The 22,127-nt window shown below is 36.5% G+C and overlaps 1 protein-coding gene across 3 annotated transcripts in view; it reads right to left on the bottom strand.

Annotated features, from left to right (window-relative positions):
* CADM2 (cell adhesion molecule 2) overlaps nt 1–22,127 on the bottom strand; it is a 586,546-nt gene that overhangs the window by 94,711 nt on the left and 469,708 nt on the right. For all 3 annotated transcript variants that reach the window (XM_036384807.2, XM_036384819.2, XM_036384813.2), the window contains 2 exons: nt 20,720–20,857; nt 14,476–14,646 (listed from right to left, as the gene is read on the bottom strand). In XM_036384807.2, coding sequence (XP_036240700.1) covers nt 14,476–14,646; nt 20,720–20,857 — 309 coding nt within the window. The remainder of the gene's footprint in view (nt 1–14,475; nt 14,647–20,719; nt 20,858–22,127) is intronic.

The raw sequence follows: 22,127 nt of genomic DNA, 5'->3' as shown, positions 1-22,127 counted from the left end.
ATTAATCAGCAACAGGTGTGTAGGAATAAGCATATGAAAAATCATTTTGTGAGACAAAGTGGTAGCATTATCATGAGGTTATGATAGGAACACAGGTTATGATCCTGTTTTATCAAATAATCCCTCCATAATGTAATCATCTTCAGTCAACGTAATTATAATCCCAGAAACAGAAAATAACACCACCCTTCTTCTTAGGCAGATGTTAGGGTGGGTGGAGCCCATATATTTCATTGGCACTTATAAGAAACAACAATTGGAAGCAGTAGACTATTGAGGAGTAGGAGTATTCATGATCTTTTAGTCATCAGAATTCCAGGAGTGCTGAAAATGCACCTATGCAAAGAACCATGCAGCAGTCTTTCCTCCAGGTAATTTTGATATATCCATTACTTTAGATGTAATATAAACTTCTTGCCACTGGATTTCTCTACACATTTTGTTAAAAGGTAAATCTCAGCCTCCACTGGCATTCCAGTGAATGGAGGATTAACAGAAAAAGTCTTAGTGGTTCTCCTCAGCAGAAATTTACACAGGAATATTGTATCAGATGTACAGATCCAAGTCAAGGTTCCTAATTTGCAAATTTTCTGCTGAATTATAGATTTTTTTAAAAAAGAAATAAATGCATTAATGTACTATGAAGTTTAAACTTAGCACCCCAAATATCTTCCAATGTGGCTGAATCATCAGAAAGCAGAACAGAACAAGTTCACCTCCTCCTTTTCCCTTGCAAGGGTAGAATTACTAATCCCAAGGGTCCTGTACTTCAGCAGTCTACATTTAAGAGGACTGCTCTACCTCCATGACTCAGGAAGCCACTTCTACACTCCCTCACTTAATTTGATACATAATTTGATTTTTGTGAGAAGTGCTAATCAATCCATCAAGATCAGTTATTAGACCCCATGCAGTGATTTATGAGTAAAAGAGGTTACTTACTCCACTGAGTACTGAAGTATTCACTCTGTGTTGATCAGATCCATCAAAATACTTATTTGGCAATAATTTAGAGATTAGAACATTCAGCCTGTGGAGTTCATGGATTAAGGGTTTGGTCTGGTTCAGAGTGCAAGGACCTCTCATGCAAGAGCAGAGGTCAGTGAGGAATGCTAAGGTCTCCCTTCCAGCCAGATACTGAACTAAGATTTCACTTTGAATGTGAAAAGGCTTTTTCTCTTACCTATTTCCTAGTTTGGATAAATCAGGATAGTCTGACACACAAAAAATAAAAAGCCAGGTATTAGAAAATTTTTAGCCCAACACACATCATGATTTAGAACTCCTCAAGCAATTCAGTACCGTGCAAATTGTCTCTATTTACATTCAGTGTCAACATAACACAGAATATACCCTTCATTTTACATTTAGGAAAGTTTTCTAGAGCCAGATAAGGATATTCACAAAAAGAAAAACTTATAATACTTTTAAAATCGCCACCTGTTTCCTAAGAATGTGTCAATCCTTAGCATTGAGTGGTTTTGGTGCATCCATTCTTAGGCTTTGCATTCGAAAAATGACTAAATTTTTTTTAAAGTACTTTTTGAGCTGGTGGCCTCAGAGTAGCCTTATGTGTCAAAGATTACAATATTTTTGAATGTTTAAATAATTATTTTTAAAAAACCAAATAAGTAAATGTAAACACAATGCCATAAGCAGATCTTAGATATTATACTAATACCAACACAAACTGAAGAAAACTCTGTCCAAACTGGTAACAAATATTTTCTCAGCTAGGGCAATTATATTTCCACACTTATTTCATATAAAGTGCAATAAATAAACTCATTTATTGCATGAAGTCTGTGATTCCTACTTCCCAAGGTAAAATGGCATCACAGAAGATGTAGTTTCTTCCACATTTCAATTAAAATCTCCTGTAGTAGTATCCATTTAAGGTCTCACATGCTATACAGTAATTTTGCCAAATGTTTGGATCTTCTCTTTGTACATGTTTAGCATGATTTTCTCAAGATCAAAGCAATCCAATAATTAATATTTAAAACCAAAATATTTTATTTACTGTTTAAGTAATAATCAATTCATAAAGTAGTACTGGTCTCAACTTTTAGTTTTGGATAGTCTGGTTCACGTAATTTTAAGGAAATGGGTGATAATGGTGGACTAGTCAACCCAGGACATAGTGTCAAGCAGAAATCACATTTCTCTTGACTTCCTCTGTTTTTCCTTCACCAAAGAAAACATTTTTTCTGGTTTGTAGAATATTTAAAGATCTGGCACAGAAAAAAATGTCCTATTTGGTGACAGTAACATATAATGTTCAATATATACAAGGTGCATAGAGAAAGATAAATCTTTTGAATTATTTTAGTTTATGAGTCTTTGGGGTTCAAAAGGAAAAATTCATTGGTCAGGTTCTTTCCCGTATGCATGGCACACATCAGTGTGATATATGCTGCCTAAATATTTTTTTCTTAAAACATGAGGGATTCTGTGCTTATTTTCTCTTTTTTTTTACCACAAATGTCCTAATTAGTCTTGAAAGCTCTAGTAAAAAGGGCTAAACCTTGTGAAAACTGTAGAAAAAAGGAAGCACAGCTGGTCAAACATTTGCACGTGATGAACAAAAACTTAACAGCTCTACACAACATAGCACTACAACAAACATATTAAACCTCCAAAACAAGGCTCTTCTAACTGATTAGTTTCCATGCAGCCAAATTGTCAGGCATCTATCTCAAAACCAGGGCAGAAACAATCCTGTCCCTAATTGTGTCATAAAAAATTGAAAGCAGCTCATTAACATCATTTGACCCTAGGCCTCCGCTGGAATACTTTGATTCTGATGCATCTTTCCTTTAAAAGTGACTCTCTCTCTGTAGTTTATGTTATGAACATCTCACCAGCTGCAGCAAGAAGCCGAGTTTGTTGGAATGAAACCTGTGATCCATGCTGGATTGGCTGTTTGAGTGCAAATTATGTTAACAGCAAAAGGAAAGGTCCAGGGAGGGGCAAACACTTTGCTGGCTGTGTTTGTCAGGGGAAGCAAGCGCTCATGTTATATCAGGATCTGCTACAAGTGTTACTTACATTCCTCCTGCTAAAAGCACTGAAACCACCTCCTTATTTCATCTTTTAGGATGATGTGCGGATTGTTTTAATTACCTTTTGTCACTAGAAATTTTCTCCTATACTCAATGATTTAAAAGCCTTAAAAGTATTGCTAGTAAGTAAAAGCTTTGTTTAACAACCTAGCTGAGCACTGCATTCAACAGTGTGGAATATGATGAAGGATCCATTCAGGAAGAAAGCTGTGCTTGTGTGACAGAGCAGTTCTTCCCACTGTGATCACTGAGCATCCCATGGATGCCAGGTTTTACCTTCCTGGACCCTAAGCAACACAGGGAACATGTCTTATTAATTACTTGCCAGTTCAGAATATACTCAGCTGAGCTCCAGGCAGCCCAGATAAAACACACAGACCTTTTCTGTGGTGTAACATCCATGTCATGGCTGCTGGGTCATCTGGCAAGGAAAAGGATAACCCCCACCTTCCTCCCATTACCCACTGACTGTTTCCAGAATACTCCAAGTTCTGAATTAATCACTTGATCTTGTGCAGCAGCACCTCCTGCCTGGATCTATACTACTCAGATTTACTATGCCATTTTTAATAAATATATTTACCTTGTTGTCTTTTGATTTGAACACAAACCACCATTTTGTCTTTGTACCAGACTGCAAGTTACTATAACTGGTTCATTACAACACATTTTTCTTCTTAAAGGTTTAGCTAAATTATGAGCTACCAACAGCATGTCTTTACTTCATGGTTTTATTTTATGACTGCAAACCTTCTGAATACTGAAAAGCTTTCATAAATTTCTCAGATATTTTAGTGTGGCAGTGCACAACAACAGTTCTGGTGCTATAATTTTAAAAAATGTTATAAAAATCTAACAGTCTGATAATAAAAGATTATTGCTGCCTGGTAATAAATGGCTGCCAGATGATAAGATTTTAAAAGTTTTCCTGAGAGACTAATCCATTTATTGTCTATCCATTTTTGTCTGTTTTTCTTCAAAATGCATGTTTGTGAAATCTATTTATGTCACAGCCTTCTACATTTTTCATTGCGCTTTTTCTCTCTCTTATATCTTTGGAACCTTTCCATCATTTTCCAGATGCAAAGATAAAATAAGCAGATACCTCTGAAAATGATGATGTATCTACTTCCTAAATTAATTAGCACTGGAGTGAGCACAGGGAAGTTTCAGGAACTTTTTTTTTCACTTCAGAAACCATGAGAATATAATTTTCATACATGGATAGCAATTACAAAGCTCATTGAAAATTCTGTAGTCCTATATAATTTCATTCTTATTTCTAAAAAATATAAGAAAATAAGCTTAGGAAAGAAGAGACTTTAAAAGTAAATTCCAAGGACAAACCACTCCAGCATGCACAAAAATAAGCATCAGATTGGATATCCTAAATGAGATGAGAAAGAGGAGAGAGGAGCACTTTAATCAGCTCTGTGCAAGTGCTCACCATTTTTAATAGCTTTTACACTTACCAGCTGTGCATCCTACAGCTGTGAATCAGCATTTCCCCAAATTTGGCTTATTTTGTAAATGGCAAGCAGCATGGCTTCTGTCTGTGCACTGCTGCCTTGAATAAGCACTTAGGTGCAAATCTGCCTTGGTAACTTCACCAAAGTAGCCTGGCAGATGCAGGAAGTTTGATACTCTGCTTCAGAAAAGAATGAATAACTCCTTGCTTAAATGGATGAGAGAAAAACAATCAATATTATGTATCTGAAAAATTATTCAATTAGTAATATTTGTGGGTGAGTCAATCTCATTCAAGCAATTGTGCCACGACAATGGCATTTAATTTCAATAAAAGTATTCAACAACACTGAGAAATTAAGCCTTATGATAGTACTTCAATACATAGGTTTGAGAGAAGTGAATACTTGGTACCATATCCAAATGAATATTCCAATGTCTTCTTTTTGTACTCCTTTAAAACTGCTTTACAGTTAAGCAGGACCAGAAACAGCATATGGTCCCTTTGTTACCCGAGATTCTTTGATGAATTCTGTTGTGTCATCCTTAATCTCATCTGGTTTATTTAAAAATTATGTTTGTTGTAGGAAAGAGTAGTAACAGCTTGTAACAGAAGAGTGTAAATGCACTCTCCTGGATGCAAAACATCAAAGTGGATGCCAATGTGGGGGAAAAGAAAGATTGATCAGTCAAATATTCCCTCCTGACACTCATATTACATGAATGCCTCAATTTGAGCACCAACCTGGCAGGAAACCATTTAGCTTACTAATTCTGTGGGCATTGATTATGTGGTAGTTTGTTAAAGATATCCATTGGACTTGTTTCAGCACCTCACCTGCTGGTCATGCCAGGCTCCTTCCCCACAATTACTGAAACACAATAAAGGATGTGAAATGTGGTAGTACATAACATGTGGCTTGGGGTTTTGGGAGGGGAAAAAGAAGCTGGAAGTACAACACCAAAGCTCCACAGTTCCCCTGTGCTCCATTTCAATGTTCACAGATTTACCCTACCTTTGTCACCTAATGTGTTGTTTGATCATTCTTACCTACTTTGTGTTTGGCCTTAACCCAGGCAGAGATAAATGTGAGCGCATCAGTAGCCCCTGCTGAATTAAGTGGAGGACAGAGTGGCACTGTCACCCCAGTTCTGAGTGTGTGCCACTCCATGGAGATAGCACCAGACAACAGCCACTCCCCTTTACATGGCTTCTCAAATGGGTCACTGGTTTCTGAATTATGCATTAAGTCCCATCCACACATGAATGATATGGTAGAAACAATATTTTCTTTGCAAATCAGTTCTGTTTTCTCCAGTGAATGCAAGTGATGAAGCTTGGTTTTACAACTTTCATCTTGTTTAATTATTTTTGCCATGCCACTTTTTCAGAGTAAACAGTAAAATCTGTTTCGTTTAGCATCTCCATTGCCTTACACTGTGCTCTCTCCAACTTATTTATGTTTTATCTCACTTTTTCTGTTAAGAGAAGGAGAAAAAGACAAAGAAAAGTCTTCTGCCTAAACCACGTTATAAAGAAATGCTGAACTTTGAGAGAGTGCATGACCTTTCAGTGTAACTTTATCTTCTGCTTTCTCAGATTCTTTTGTTTAAAGCCTTCATTGTTCTGTTGTGTCTGACTTAAATCATCTTGAATATGGCTTAAGAACTGTAGCACATCCATAACTGTTAGAGAAGTGAAATAAGAGTTCTGGATGCTCAGAATTTCCAAATATCTCTTCAGTCCTTTCTCTGACATGCATATCAGATATTAGACTCTATAAAAGTTTAGTCTATATAAAAATAATTAAGCAGTAGCATCAGAAAACGAAAATTTGATTTGCTTCTTGCAAATATTCATCCCACCCTCGTGAATGGCAAACTTCTCCTCCTTGGGTGGTTCTGGTAATGATCTCTAAATTTGTTTTATCTTTTCCTCCAGACTGTCTCACCTGCTTGCTAGTCTTTCCTGCTTTTAATATTATTAAACTCTCCCTCCCAAACTTCCTTTAAAACCTTCTGGAGCCCTCTCAGTCACACAACAGGCACATGGAATATCCTGCCCACACCAGATTTCAAAGGTTTTATCAGAGTAGACAAGCCACCCTGTGGATTCTCTACATAAGATTTTACAGAGAAACAAATTAGATTTTATTTCACTTGCAAACCATATTTGAACATAAACCTCCAGATGGTAAAGGTCAGGATTGTACATTAACCCTTTGAACTGGACATCCCCTTTGAAAGATGAAAGTTTGGCAGTAAATGGACTTACAAGTTTATGAATTATTTTGCATTTAAATAATGGATTTCTTATTTTCATCCATCATTAACCTAATTGATCTCATTTAAACATGCAAATTGTAGCAGTGAACTTTTCTGTTCACAGATATTATCCTTTTCTGTGTACAGTAACTATCCTTTAAGTTTCATTTGTTTCAAGCATTCACCAGTATGAAAAGTTTAATAAATGCAACTGCACTAATTAACAAAGTTCTTACATAATTATTGAGCTATATGATTAATATTTTATTTACTTTTCATTCAATATGAAGAGATGCAGAGTACTGAAACTGTAGCTTTTAAATTGCATTCTCATTATTACTGTTTTCATCTGCATCTTACGCTGGTAAGTATGTTTCTATACTTTAAGGGAGATAGACTGGCAGCTGGTCCTCAAAGTATTGTATTGAGATGTATTTTTTTTCCATATTAACATTCACAGGGCGAATTCAGGAACAAAAATGAAACAAAAAACAAAACCCAAACCTGTTTGGGTTGGTTGAGTATCACAACATGGGTGAGTCTTGGGTGGGAACCTGGACGTGTAAAGAGGATAAACTTAAATCAGAGAGAGTCAACTGCAAGACACCAGAATTGTCTCCTTCTCAAGCTCACAGCAATCCAGCAAAATCTTCAGTGAAAGAGAAAAGCAGGAACAGTGCTCAGAAGTTTGATTTCCTTTCAGATTCAGGAAGACATTGCTGAAAATGTCCAGCTTTTCCTCATGAGCTGCTCTCCGGGAACCTGAACAGCTCACAGGTTTTCACTTAAAGTGAAGGACATCCCTGCTTGCTTAGGCTTACAGAGATCATCTGTGATCGGAGGCTTTGTGAGAGACCAAGGTCCTGTCTGCACATCAGACAGAAAATACAGCCCACTCTTGCTTCTTAAGCTGGAACAAAAGGTGGCTTTAATCAACAAGAACCAAGCTTCAAATATTGGCCTCCTTCCACAAGTTCCAGAGGTCTCTGAGGTATCACAGCTCCAAACCACTCAAATTATTCCATGGTAAAATGGTTGTAGGAAGAGAATAAATCGTGCTAGTTTGAAATAGAGAACTGCAAAGCCCTGGATGTGCAAATCTCAGGTGAGTTTGGTTTGTTTTTGTGACTCTAGGGAATTATGTGCCTGGAAAACCCAGGTCTTTCCACTGTATCAGAAGTTATACGAGAATTGTATGGTTAAACTCATTGGTTGAAGTCATCGTTACACAGACATTTTCTCTCATGGCAACATCAAAAGAAGCTTCAATTCTCACAAGAATTGCAATTATTTACACTCCTGACTCAACACACAGGCTATTTGTTTGAGTTCACCTAGTATTTTGGGGTGATGCTCAAAAAAAAAAATTAAAAAAATGGAAGGTGCTGCTATGACACCTTATTATCCTAGTTAACATGGCATTTTCTGAATCTGGGGATGCATCTCTTGCCAGATTGTCCATACACAGATTGTGGCAGTGTGTAATCACACCAACTGTTACCAGATTTTACTCCTAGCCAGTGTGTCTGTTGAGGTGTCATACAGTGTAATGAAGACATGGTCACAAGCAAATGAGAATGACCAATTCTGCTGACTGATCAGAAACCAATGAGATGAGCATCAGTGAAGGAAATTTCTTTTAAGTCTCATATTTTCTTCACTTCAGAAAAACCTATTTTCTGCCTAGGGAATAAAAGCTGCTTCCAAAAAAAAAGGGAGATGTGCCCTTGTTCCTAAAGCATAGGTGTCACTTAACTCTGGGAGAATTCTGGAAACACATACCACAAATCAAAAGAAAAAAAAAAAAAAGGCAAATCAGAGGAGATATGCCAAAGTGCAAAAGCAAAGATGTTTTTTTAAGCACAAAATGGGGGGAAACAACTAAAGTAAGTAAAGAGAAAGAAAGGAGCACATGAAGAGAAAATTGGAATCAGCTTCAAAAAGACAAATGGCCACACAGCTTAAAGAAAATGAATGTGTGGCACACATTTTACAGTACTGAAGGACCATATGTAGGCCTACAGAGAAGGAAGAGAGAAGAGTTTTCCTTTCCTCCCCTATTTTATCATAGCTAAGAAGTATCCCATTTTGTTTGCTTTTGCATGGGCATACATTTGCCCTTTTTGAGCTACAAAAAGTCAGCAAGTCTGGGTAGAGACAGGCACCTTGAAGAGCCACTAACATATTTAACATGTGACATTCATTAGAATTTAACATTAAGACTTAAGGGAGACAGGGTTTTTTGTCTCTATATACTGTTCTGATGGGCAGCTCTGAGTCTTTTAGGCATTCATCACAGACACAGAGTCCAGCACCCAATTATTCACGACTCTTTTCTTGCCTGTTTTTAGAATGCCTTATTTCATGTAGTGCTATATGAAGGTGCAGTACATTATATACTACAATTAATAAATTTTTATATATTCACACACAGTTTTTACTCATTTTTGTTCAGAATTTGTATTTTAGAAACTCTGTTCCAACAAAAACTTGAGAGCAGCCAAGCAGAAAAAGTGTGCTAAACCCTCCTAGTGAGCACCAGGGATCTCTTTGGTGAAATGCCTTTGCTTGCACCAGCAGAAATTCTGGACCCATCTTGCCATCAGGGAGGCATCCATTTGTTGTTACATCAGGAGTGAGAGGGGCAGGGTGCTGTCAGACACACGTGCACACACAGACACCCCGTGTTCTACACGGCCGCACCACCGCGTGGCTGATCCGATCAGCAGCCTGCTGCACTCCCAGGGCTTGCTTGACTTAATGCAAAATCAATACCTTTATTTCCAGGATAAAAATTCCAACATTCTCATGGAATGGCTGCCTAATTTTAAAGTCAAGTCCAGATGTTCATTGCAAAAGAATCTAATAACAGCTCACAAAAGAAGAAGTGTGCCTATCACACAAACATGTTGGAATAGCCTGTGGAAGCAAGTTAGCTGATGGCTATAGATTTGTCAGGCCGACAATTCACTGCACATCTGTGTCTGCCAATATGGAATTTACTCAAAATTGCCTCTCTAGACACTTCTTTACATAACACATATTTAGCTTATTAGTGCTGTCATTTGGGAGTGTGGTCAGCTTTTAAGCAAAATCTCACTGAGTCCATTAGCACGGATCACATCGCAGCTGCCATTTTAGAAGCACCATGATTAGGTTTGAAGTTCAAATGATTTGATTTCACTTTAAGGCTTCAAAAGCAGCCTCTGGGGTAGATTTACACAATTAATTTTTACTGAGGTCTGCTGGGTAATTTACTGTAGTCAGAGAACCTTCACTAAGGTAAGGTAATTATCACTGGGTAATTTTATGGCACTCTGTTCAGTACAAAGCAACACGTTGGCTGGTTTCTGCTCAGATAAGACCTGGAAGGAAGAGAAGATGCTGCTTTTGGGAATCACAACATGTCTGCAACACTGAGGAGGGATGAGAAGAATTCACTGACTTCCCAGTTGTGGACCAGAAGTTGTACATGTCCTCAAAATGTCTTTTCAGGAGCATGCATAAGGACTGAGACAATCTCTTAAAAATTGTACTGAGAAGCTTTCAAAATTGAAGCACTGTACCCATCATTCTTTAACACAGGAACAAAGAATACATTCTTGGTTTAGTCTGAAAACATAAGTAAACAATGAAATTAAGTATCCCTTTGAGATTTGTATTTATCACTTACAAGAAGCACTTCCTAATAATCAGTGGCAGCTGGGCTGACAAGCAAACTTCAGAGCAAAGCCAGAGGGGATACAAGTCTATTTTAGGTTTGCTATTGACAGTAAGGGTCACAGGAAAAATAAACTCAGCAAGCAGTGTCATGCTACCACAAACCTCTGCTGGCCAAGCAGAAACTAAATTACAGCCCAACCTTTCAGCACAGCAGAAAGACTTGGGCAATTGGACTGCCCTGCAGTGCACAGAGCACAACATACAGATGAACAGGATTAAGCACAAGTGAGATATAACATAAATTACAGCAAATAAATCAAATGATTGGAGGAGCTAATTATCCTGTAGTCTGGAGTGGGATATGCTATGCTTTCCCCTATTATTTTAATATTTTGAGTTTGCAAAATTAATCTGTGAAGCCCTGTAAAAACAAGGAGAGTTTTTACTCTCTCCTTCAAAGTAATAATAAGATTATCTCCACTGTCAGACTGAACTATAAGAAAGAAAGGAAAGCAAAGAGCAGCAGAAGAACTTAGGCACTATTTCTATCACATACAGATAAATATGTATAATAGAAAATAAAAAAAACTTTGAGTGTAAAAGTTTAGTCCTCAGCTTCATTTCATACACTGTAGCACTACTGGGAAAGCTTATTTGATTTCTCTATCACAATAATAAAAGACAAGATTTGTGCAAGGGGAAGATGAGGGAATAAACATATTCTATATCTGATGGCTTTCATTTTGTTAAGTTGACTTCCTACTAAAGCTGATGATAAAAACAGCTGTGTGGACTCATAAGCACTTCTATCTACATCTCTCCATGGACTAATTACAAATATCTGTTTCATACAGTCTGTTTCATATAGTCCCAGCATCTAAGGCAGATTTAATTTTATTCTATCTTTCACTAGGCATATATCAAAACCTGTCATTTCATTCCATTATTTTGCTTCTTTTTTTCTCTACCTATGACCCACTGGATGCAAACAAAATCCTGCACTTCCTACTGTTCTCTTCTATTTTCCTTTGCTTTTTGGTTTGTTTGTTTGTTTTGATGGAGCCACAAATTTTGTCCATTGTCAGGGGCCAGTTGCTTGAAACAAAGCAGGCTTTTCAACATTCAAGCATAATTATACAGGGCAGAAATGCCTAGACAAGTTCATATTGCCCTTTCCTTCTAACTGGCTATGATACACTGATAATTCATGAGGAGCATCCATGTTTTAACTTTTCAGATTTTAAGAAGGAATTTAAAACTCAAGAGCAGTTCTAGTGAGTGATGCCTCATCTTTGTACATTCATTCCCTGCCAAACTGATGCTCACCTGTGCTGTTCTGTTTGACCTTTTTAAGAGGCTTGCTTATCATTCTCTCACAGTTGTCTGCTAATTTTATAGATCTCTGGGATATTAAGAGCATGTGGCAATGCCACACTAACTTGGTTGTGATTTTGGAGCCTACAGGTTGTCAGATTAACAGATTCTCCTGACTTTGAGGTCCCATAATTCATCAACTTTGCCAGCACTATTTTCACCCTGCTGCAAGGTGGCATTGAGGATATATGTTGGATCAGCTTCCACACAGGGTCCTGTGAGCATGATTCTTGTTGATACAAACAGGATGACTTTTATATGTTTGAAATCTTATGGGCCGACAGAAAAAAACCCCAGCTTCCACTGGCTGCAGTAATATCCATGACAACAGTGAGCAACACAAGGAGAATAAAATCAAGGAGCCCAATTCCAGTGTAATGTACTCCATTTGGAGTATTTGGGATTGCTCCAGTGAATAATTTCACATCTCTTTTTCCTTTAAGGCTCTCTGATGAAAAATATCATCAGTTCCTTGAATCTTCTCTTTTTGTAAAGTTTCCTTTCAAAATTTGACCAGCATTATGATTTCTGAGTATGCTGACCATGGAAATATAGGTGGCAAGGACAAGGACAACAAAAGACTGATCTCAGTCTTCTTGTCACCAATAACAGAATACTTCTTTCTCCATAGCTTTAAATGTTTCTTCCACGCTCTGCCCTAAACTTCAGCTTCTTTTGGCACATTTATCACTTCTCTTTCTATGTATAACAACTCCATAGCAGTGCTAGAGAGTATTAAATTGATTGGTGGAAAATTAATGGAGCAAACGAGAATGATAGAGAACAATTACTTGTGCATTATGGCTTTTGATAAGCTGGCAGTCCGAGGGGGCACTAACATAAAGCACACCAGTAATTGAAATGCCCAGTGCAGTCTGACCTTGTCAGAGAACTTCAGTGAGGCCAGAGAAGAGGGAGAAGGGTCTTGTTCAAAATTTGAAGAAACAAGCATAGAGGAAGATGCACCTCACTGCTATTTAGCAAGGAAGTGCCTCGCTACAGGGGTGCAAACTGGGAGGGAACAACAAATATTCAGGAAGTTTTATATACAAGAGGCCACAAAAAGGCTTTTTTGCCTTATGAGGCTCATGCAAACCAGGGCCCTGCCTTTACTTGCAGGCACATTACACTACATTGCAGCCATTTTAAACTCTTTTAGCTGTCCAATTTCTGCATCTAGTGTTCCATTAAATTTGGTTCATCTCCTGTGGTGCCAACATCTTGAGTAAGGCACTGAAGAAAGAGCAAAGAATTAGGAAGTGAAGACATGGGCGAGTTCAGTGGCTGATGGCTGTGCAATTTAGAATTCAAGGAAAGAAAGTTGTTAGGGATTCATGTCTCCAGCACAGATGTATTTGAATATATTAGGAGAGGTGTTTAACAGCCATTTGGTGAAGAAAGGCCCTGATCTCCCTCAGTAAAATGATGGCTAGAATGTTTCAGAAAACATTTTCAGCACATATGCTAATCCACATTCTCTTCATTTTCAGATTTTTTTTTTTGCAGATGGCATTTTTAGCAAAGTTGTCAGCTTCTGTGTACAGAGTGCTTTTGCCATTCCTGCATCTTACATGTGCTGCAAGTCTTAGATGCTTATAGAAATATTCCTGTTGATAGAAATATCCCTGCTTATAAACAAGTTACATATGGCAGCAGTCCTTGACATGGTTCCTCTGGAACTGGTTGCAGTCACTGAACACTTGCCTGCTTCAGGGACAACCTTGTCTGCTTAAGTTGATTGTACCTGGCCTAGAAAGAGATTCATGAAAGATCTTTTGCCTTCTCTTGGTCTGACATTTTGCAGATGCCTGCTGTTGCTAGCTAGGCAATGATATGTACACGTTCTCCAGAAAAAAACAAAAACAGCTGGACCCCAAAATATGGTGGATATAACAGACGTGAATATGAAAAGGTCAGCTGATGGTGTCTCTCACAGTTTATAAGAGACCAAAACCCACTGACTCAAAGGACAATTTGACTTCAGAATAGAGCACACAGAAAACCAGATTCGTTCAACTTTGGAACAATGCACTGTGGAAAACATCATGTCCAGAAATGCTGTTTGAAAGAAAAAAAATAGCCAATATATAAAGATGTAATACAACTGAAGTTTGGATTACCTAGATTAACAACTTCTGTGGGCCAGGCCTAAAAATAAATCTTAAAGAGCTTTTCTTCCTGAGTCTGTGCTATTAAAAATGCTAGTGATTTTCTTTAGTAGGATTCAGTGTCATCGAGGCAATCTGCTACAAACTTTATTTATTTATACCCTTGTTTCAAGTTTCTAGAAACTTTCAAGGAAAACTCTGAATTAGGATGCTCTTGATGTTAAATAACCCATTTACATTGCTTCAGTGATAACCAAAAAAGACAAATGCATTTTCTTTCCCCTACTTCTCAAATAAAACCAAGAACTCAGTCCCACAGTGCTCTCAATGTTAAGCTTTCTATAAACTTTTTTGAGTCAATCCTGTAAAAATAAATTAAAAAACACACCCCACCAATCAAATACAAACCACAGAATTTGGCTAAAAGAAATTGGTGTTATCTATCTGCAAAATACCAGAGAACTTTGCTCCAACAGACACTCCGAAACAAAACAAAACTATAAAAGCAAGCATGTATAATGTGTATTACTTACAGTGTATTTCTAGAACCTGCATTGCTATCTGAGGTGTAGAGTTTAGGGACTCATGATCTACTCTGCAACTTACAACTGCACCATCATCACTGCGATCTGCTAGGAAATCCAGCGTGCTGCTGACTGTGAATGTTTTACGAGTTGAATCTTCTTCTTTTACATATTTAACATCTGAAAGAAAGAATAAACAGTTAGTTATCTTTACAATATTTTTTGCAAAAAAGTAGTCCAGCATTAGACAGCTAAATTTTCTATCACAGTGGTTGGAAAAAAAAAACCCATCTTTTATTGTTGGTCTCTTTAATATAAAAGTAATTAGACTGCAGTTATTCCTCAATTTGCTGTCATTGTGAGAATAGCAGATAGATATTGAAAGAGAAAATTTTAAAACTGGTTCCATGACACTGCATTCAAACAGAAATTCCATTCATTATTACCTCTTAAATGTTTAGGTCCATATTAGATATAAATGTTCTCTGTAGGTCACCAGAAAAGATTGTGACCTTGTCCCACCCTCATCACCTTACATTTCACAGTGTCACTGAACAGTAAATTTCCTAAGTCCATTCTTACAGCCTCTCACAGTAATGCAATACATGGATATTACTGAAGCTAATTGCACACAGTCAGATTCATCCTTTGCTTACATTATTCATTGCTTATTCTGGTGTTTGGTTAGAATTATGCTAATTTACTAATAAAGCCAGGTATAGTCATCAATGGTAGTAAACAACTGTAAATAGAGCATGTCATAGGATTTACTGGAATATACAAACGAGTCCCAAGAAGACCAGAAATAAGATTATTGCAGAGAACTTCCACTCACTGCTTTACACCATTCTAAATTGACTTGATACATGATACTTGCAGATCCAGTTAAAAATCTTAGTTTTCAGCACAGACTATGCAGTGGAGGGAGTTTTCAGCTATGCTTAGGAAGCATCATCTCAGCTCAAGGTTAAGATTCACATTCAGAACATTTTGCTGTAAAAAATACATGCTAGATCAGAAATGAAGATCCAAAAGACTGAGTATTTGAGTTAAAATGTCTGAATGTATTAACTGGAACATGAGATCTTCTTGCACATACTTTAGAATTGTTTCACTTGGTTCCCAACTACTTGTGATACTTATTGATTTTAGTTTATTTCAGAAAAAATGGTAAGCTTGTTATATTGATTTATTGCAGTGAAAGCTTGAAAAGACATCTATAAATACTTAAACATATATATTAAATTACACTGAGATTTCATATGTCCTCTGTGCCCTAAAAAAAGTGAGAGGTTTCAGGTTTACAAATTATACTAAATCCCATTAGAGAACAGAATGACCTAAATAAAATTTCCATGAAATATCAATTTTAGAAAGCAAATCTTCAATGGCTTAAGCTACATAGTTTTAGATTAAAAATACCTCTGACTTCAGAGAGGTGGTCTTTATCATTGTCTCCAGACAGACAAGGACACCGTGTAGTTATACAGTTTCCATTCCTCCCTAAAAAATAATTATTTCTTGCATACCAGAATTTTTATGCCTGTTTGCTGCTAAGCTTTAAAAGATTTCCATTTCTGCCATGGTCACTATTAATATTTAGGGATTAGTAGGTAAGAGACATATTGACCAGAGCTAAAGCAGAGTTATTATAACCAAACAACATGTGTCTTCACTAATATTTAAAGCAAACACATGTGATATTGTTCCCAGAGTTAGGTTTCCATATTTAATAATAAGGTATTATTAAATATATATATAAGTAACATATATTATTAAATATATATAAGTAACATATATTAATATTAATATTATATATTAATATATATAGGTACATTCTGCTTATAAGTAATGGGCACATCCCTTTGCTTACTGACTTTAGGTGGTGGACAGAAGGCTCCTGAAAACATCAACAACTTTAATTTTATTGAAAAATTGTGGATTTTTAATCCTTTAGAAAAACTAAAGGGGGTAATTTCCTAAATTGATGTTGAGAAGTCCCTCTCTAGTTATTTATTGTGTGAAAGAGTTAGACTCTCAGAATAAACTTCCTCTGCAAAAAGGGCAGTGATAATATTCTACAAACTGTTAGCATCCTCACCAACAGGTATTTTTTACCTTGTGCTCCTTACCAGCTGTATTTTCTTAGATGTTTCTTCATGGCAAATGAAGGTGTAATTGTAGTATGTTCTAATTGAGTGCAAACCCAACTGGATGTAAGAATGGTGGAGATCAGCTACTGAGCTACCATCACTCAGGATATTTTACAGAATTTTTAAATATGTCAGTTTTAACCTGATGTTTCATTAGTTTTCTTGCTGCTCCTCTCTCTCTAAATATCCCCTTGAAGAAAAGATTGAAAAGAAATCCATGACACAAGTATTTTGTGTGGGAAGCACTGTAATGGAACAGGCTGAAGGGATACAGCTTTATAGAGGAGGACCTAGGGGTAGTAGGACATGTTGAACATTAGTGAACAGAGTGTCCCTGCAGGGCTGAAAGCTAAAACCCACTGCCTTGCATTAGTAAAAACACAGCCAGAAAGTCAGGGGAAGTGATCCTTCTCTCTTTGGCACGTGCATGGCTACATTGAGAGTACCAGGCCCAGTTCTTGCTTTCTGAAGAAAAAATGTACAACAAACCTGTTGAAAAACACTGTGGTCAGTGGAGCTGTACAAGACATCTTAAGAAAGTTGATATTATCTAACCTGAGGAAGAGAAGACTAAAACCAGATCAAACTGTTGCTTTAAAGTAAATCAATGATGGCCATAAAGAGAAAAAGCCAGAATGCCCTCAGAGGTGTACAATAAAAGCTCATGGGCAACAAACACAAATTACACCTAGATAAATCTGGATTATGTATCATGAAATATCTACAAATAATGAAAACACTAAACAAGAGGGCTTTAGAATGCTGAAAAATCTACCCCAGACAGAAAGGCTTCTATGGAATCTCTGTCCTGGGAGACTTTTCAAACCTGAATTGGAGAAGACCTTTAGCCACTTGATTTAACCTTGGAATAGATGTTGGGCCAAATGAAACCTGGGGATCAGCTTCAGGCTCACTCCCATGACTTTCAGACAGGTGCACATACAAATGTGGCTGTCTCAACTAAAACAGGGTTATATCTCATAAGTGTAGATGTTTGATAGGGAAAATAATAAATGGAAATGATGGAATATCCATCATCTATTGCTCATTGCAAGGTATTTATAAAGACACATACCTGTAACACACACAAATACTCATCTTTTAAAAAGACAGTTTTTTTTGGTTTTACATGGCAGATATAATTATTGTTTACATTTAAACTCAATTTCTGACATGAAATGGCCTTATTATCAAAAAATAAAAAAAATCATCCTTGCTTTAGAGGGTTCTCAAGACAGTGATCAATGCCTCTCTGAAATCTTTGTGTATACTAAAATTCTAAACCTGTTGCAACACAATGAACTTATTTAGTTTTAAATATCTAAAGTATCGAAACCTGTTGCAACACAATGATCTTATTTAGTTTTAAAATCAGGTCTACCCAGGAAAAGAAAAAAAAAGAAAAAGAAAATCCATTCAAAGTACTCCTGAAGCCTAAAAAAAATTCTTTATATAATTTTGTTCAAAGAGCATGTAACAAATTTTGTTGAAAAAGATAGGTAATTTCAAAATTAAAAATTTGCATTTAGTTTCTCCAGTATTTTTGTTCTTAATAATCTTCCAGAAATGTCACCAGAATGCTAAACTGCAGATCCCTTTGTTAAATTGGTGCATATATGAGTGACAGAACAGTAAACTAAAATGTGTGGCACCCAGTGCTTCACATTCAGTCTCTCTCATTACTAACACTTACTTTATCAAACACTATTCCTTTATCAGATGATGATTCCTTTTTTGAGTCATAGCAATGGAGCTACAATTTTAGAGTGGCTTTTTCCCCCTTGGTGCAACTCTGATCTCAGTGCATCATTTATATTCGTTTGCAGCATGTATAATACAGTGGAACACAATTGGATTTACTGGTGCTAGACAGACGAACTTCTAACCTTTAATGTCAGTTGCATTAGCATATCATTTCATATCTATTTTCTCAGATTTATCATTTCACCTTTTACACTGCACAAAGCTAATGTAACTTCTGCTGATGCCACTGCAGACTGCTTAGGTTATTTTATTTCTAACCTTTGAGAAATGGCAATGTGCTCTTCAGAAGACCTAGAAAACCGAACTGAAATGAATGTGCTCAGTACTTTCCTCCTATTTCTGGTTGTCAGGGTTTTTTTCCTCATTACTGTTCTTTTTCATACTCCTTTTATACTCCTTTCTTCCCCAACCCCTTTTGGTTTTGTGTTTTTTTTTTTTTTTTAAATCCCTTTAGGAACTCTTGAGAAAAATAAAGAGTCAAATAGTTAAAGAGTCAAATCAACAAATTTCTTGCTGGCTTCAATTACTTGTCAGCTGAAGGAAATGCAAAGGTATTACACCAAATTTTAAACCATAATTTTTAAAATAACATATTTTAAATATGGCCTTGCTGTTAGGCCAACTGTATCAGTGTTTATCTTATAGTATTGACATGGTTTGGAGTTATTTCCAATCTTAACATGCTATCAATCTGTATATTCATCATGGCATCTTTTCTGGAGGACACAATCTATGCTGTGCCATGTGTCTTAGCTGTGCTCTTTAATTCTTCTTTCTACTTGCATTTGATTAGATGCTGCCTTTCTTTCATCAATTTCCTCAAATTTCCTAGTACTGAAAAGAATCTCTGTTCACTCATTTTTTATCATTTACTCAGTTTACTCATTTACTGTTACTCTGTTTACTCATTTTCTATCCTTATTACACATTTCAAATTATTCCAGTCTAAAATGCTTGTTCCTTTCAATACTATTCTCATTTTCTTATATTCTCTATTCTCTTATATTTCATTAGAAATATAAGAACATCTCTAGAATGAACAGGATTCTTTAGGCAATCATCTACAATCTCCTTTATTTACCAATTTTATAGGCAATCATCTACAATCTCCTTTATTTACCAATTTTATACCAGAGCTCTGCTTTTGCACATTGCACTTGGAATGGAAGATAAATGGTTCTGTAATTAACTCTGAAACTTTGCTTGAGGCAGTATATTGAGGTAATGAAATCCAAAATATTAGACAAATTAGATAAATGAAGGGTGGTTTTTTGTTTGTTTTTGTTTTTTAAAGCTGCACAGAAAAGGTGGATTTTGAATCATTTATTTATCTGGTGTTATAGCAGAATGAATAGAGATGATATGAATAAATACCAATACCTTATCCTTTTTATCTATCTACTTTAAAATGGGCACCTCAGCTGGCTTGGAGCTGTGACAGCCTTCTGCACTAGGAATCTCTCTTCACTCACTCATTCACCAACAAGGATTTAAAACTATTCCAGCATTATTAAGAATATGGAGTAGAAAACTGAGCTCTCAGCAAAGAACATACCAAGTGAAAGAGAAGATGGAAAGGAAATAAACAGCTTTTTATATGCAGCTCATTCCTAGCTCGCTGCATCCTTGAAGGCAAAGCCTTGCTGTCAGCTTTGGTTTTAGTCACTCCATGGCTTTTCAGCTACAGCAGACTTTGTCCAACTCCCCCCAGCCCCTGGGAAGTTTTACTGATCCCCTTTAAAGTCCATCTTCTCCTCCTCCTCGCTGAAGACTGTCAGCATCCTTGCCTCAGCTGGAGCTTGCTCATTGCTGAGATTCTCTCATTTGCTACAACCTGGCACTTCCTCACCAGAGCAGGCTCCATAGGTCTCCTAAGGGAAGTGCATTCTCTGTCTGCTATAGATGGTTCTGCCTCATCTGGTCACATTTTTTAGGGGAGTGTAACCTAAATCTGGGAATTAACTAAATCAGACATACCCCGTGCTGGAATGGCAAAAGAGAAATGAAAAGGGAAAATATCAGGGATGAGTGGTTCTGACTGTGATAATAATCCAGAAAACATTTCTCTATGAAACCTCACAGTTGACTTTATTATGCTGCACAGAGTTCTGAGCAATCCAAAACATCAGTTTTTACTGTTTGAAAAAACAATAAAAAGATGGTTATATGACCACTTCTTTGTACAATTCTTCATCTGTGTACTATCCCCTACTTGTTTCATGACCCAATAGGAGCAACTTTATAAACATAAATTAAAAAAAAAAAAACCAACATAATTCTACAGAATGGATATGCCTGACAATTGGACCAAATGACACCAAAATCCTTTTAAATACCTTTAACTTCTTTGTCGTTCTTGAACCATCTGATATCAGCTGCTGGCTTACTACCAGATGTCTTGCAAGTGAGCTGCATCCTCTCTCCCTCCATAACTGGTGAGGTAAATCCAGTAATTTGTGGCTTCTCAGGAACACCTAACAAGCAAACAAGCAGAATGTCTCTGATAGTGCCAGCTGCTGCCATGAATGCATGACCAATTTAAAGTTAACTTCTTCATATGCTCTAAATTCTGGAAACAGGATGATCAATTCCTCGTGCCTTGTCAGTTAAACCTTTTTCCTATTGTAAATTATCCATCAATCTGAATGGTAGCTGATTCTAAATAAATAGAGAAAGCAGGAATTACCTAATTTTCTAGAGAAACAGATTGAATTTTAATAAATACCTTATCTCTGTATATTCTGCATGCAGGTCTGACTTGTTACAATATTTAAACTGCTCAGCACAGCAAGCAGGATGACAAAGCACATTAGAAGCACAGCTGTGAAAATTAAACGTTAAACTGGCAACAAAAAGCTGAACTGACCTAAGTTGAGAACAGATATTTACACCTAAATAATGAAGACTTTAATAAAGAAAGAAACAGGGAAATGGGAAGGTGAAAATAAATACTGGAGTCACTTTATCTTCAGAGAAACAAAACCAAAACACCAAGAGGTATAATCACAGCTCCACCGACTGTGGAGAGTCCTCTGCTGTATACAAGTTCTTCAGAGCAGATCCTATGATTTGGACATACCATACACATAATATTCAATATGGAAATGGCTGTTTTTTAATGAACCATGGAAGATATAACAACAAAAAAACCCAAAAAATAATAAACAAACAAACAAAAAAAACCAACAAAAAAGAAAACACAAAGAAAATTGGGAAAGTTTTGATCACTGCATGCATGCATGCATAAATCCATTTAACTTATAAAGACACAAGAATAACTTACTTTAAAGTAATACTGATGACAGTAATTTAAAAATCTCCAAAAATGTCAGTTATATCTTGCAGCTACACTGCTTTGGTGCATTCACATTTGTGGCAAGATCAAGGGCTCAAGTCACAATAATTGATCCTGTGCCCTGTATTTAATAATTCAGTTTTTCTACATCTCTTTTCCAAAATGACAAATTATGTACATAAAAGCAAAGCAGCATCACCTATTGCATAGTTCATCTCTTTAATAAACCTAGTCCTCTCTTTCAGGACAGAAAATTGTGTCTACTACAATACCCTGACACTTAAATTTTCTAATTGAAAGCAGAGCAGTCAATAAAGAGATTATAAGTACATAAAAGGATAGTTTATCTGATTAAAAGATGCAATACACTTCAGTGGCAAAGATCCCCTTCTCCAGCAGAAAATGTTTTAGGAATTTAAAAGGTTCCTTTGAAATAGGAAATTACAAAT

Source organism: Molothrus ater, chromosome 2, assembly GCF_012460135.2.
Source record: "Molothrus ater isolate BHLD 08-10-18 breed brown headed cowbird chromosome 2, BPBGC_Mater_1.1, whole genome shotgun sequence".
In the NCBI taxonomy this organism is placed as follows: domain Eukaryota; kingdom Metazoa; phylum Chordata; class Aves; order Passeriformes; family Icteridae; genus Molothrus; species Molothrus ater.
This window is presented reverse-complemented; position numbering and strand designations above follow the sequence as displayed.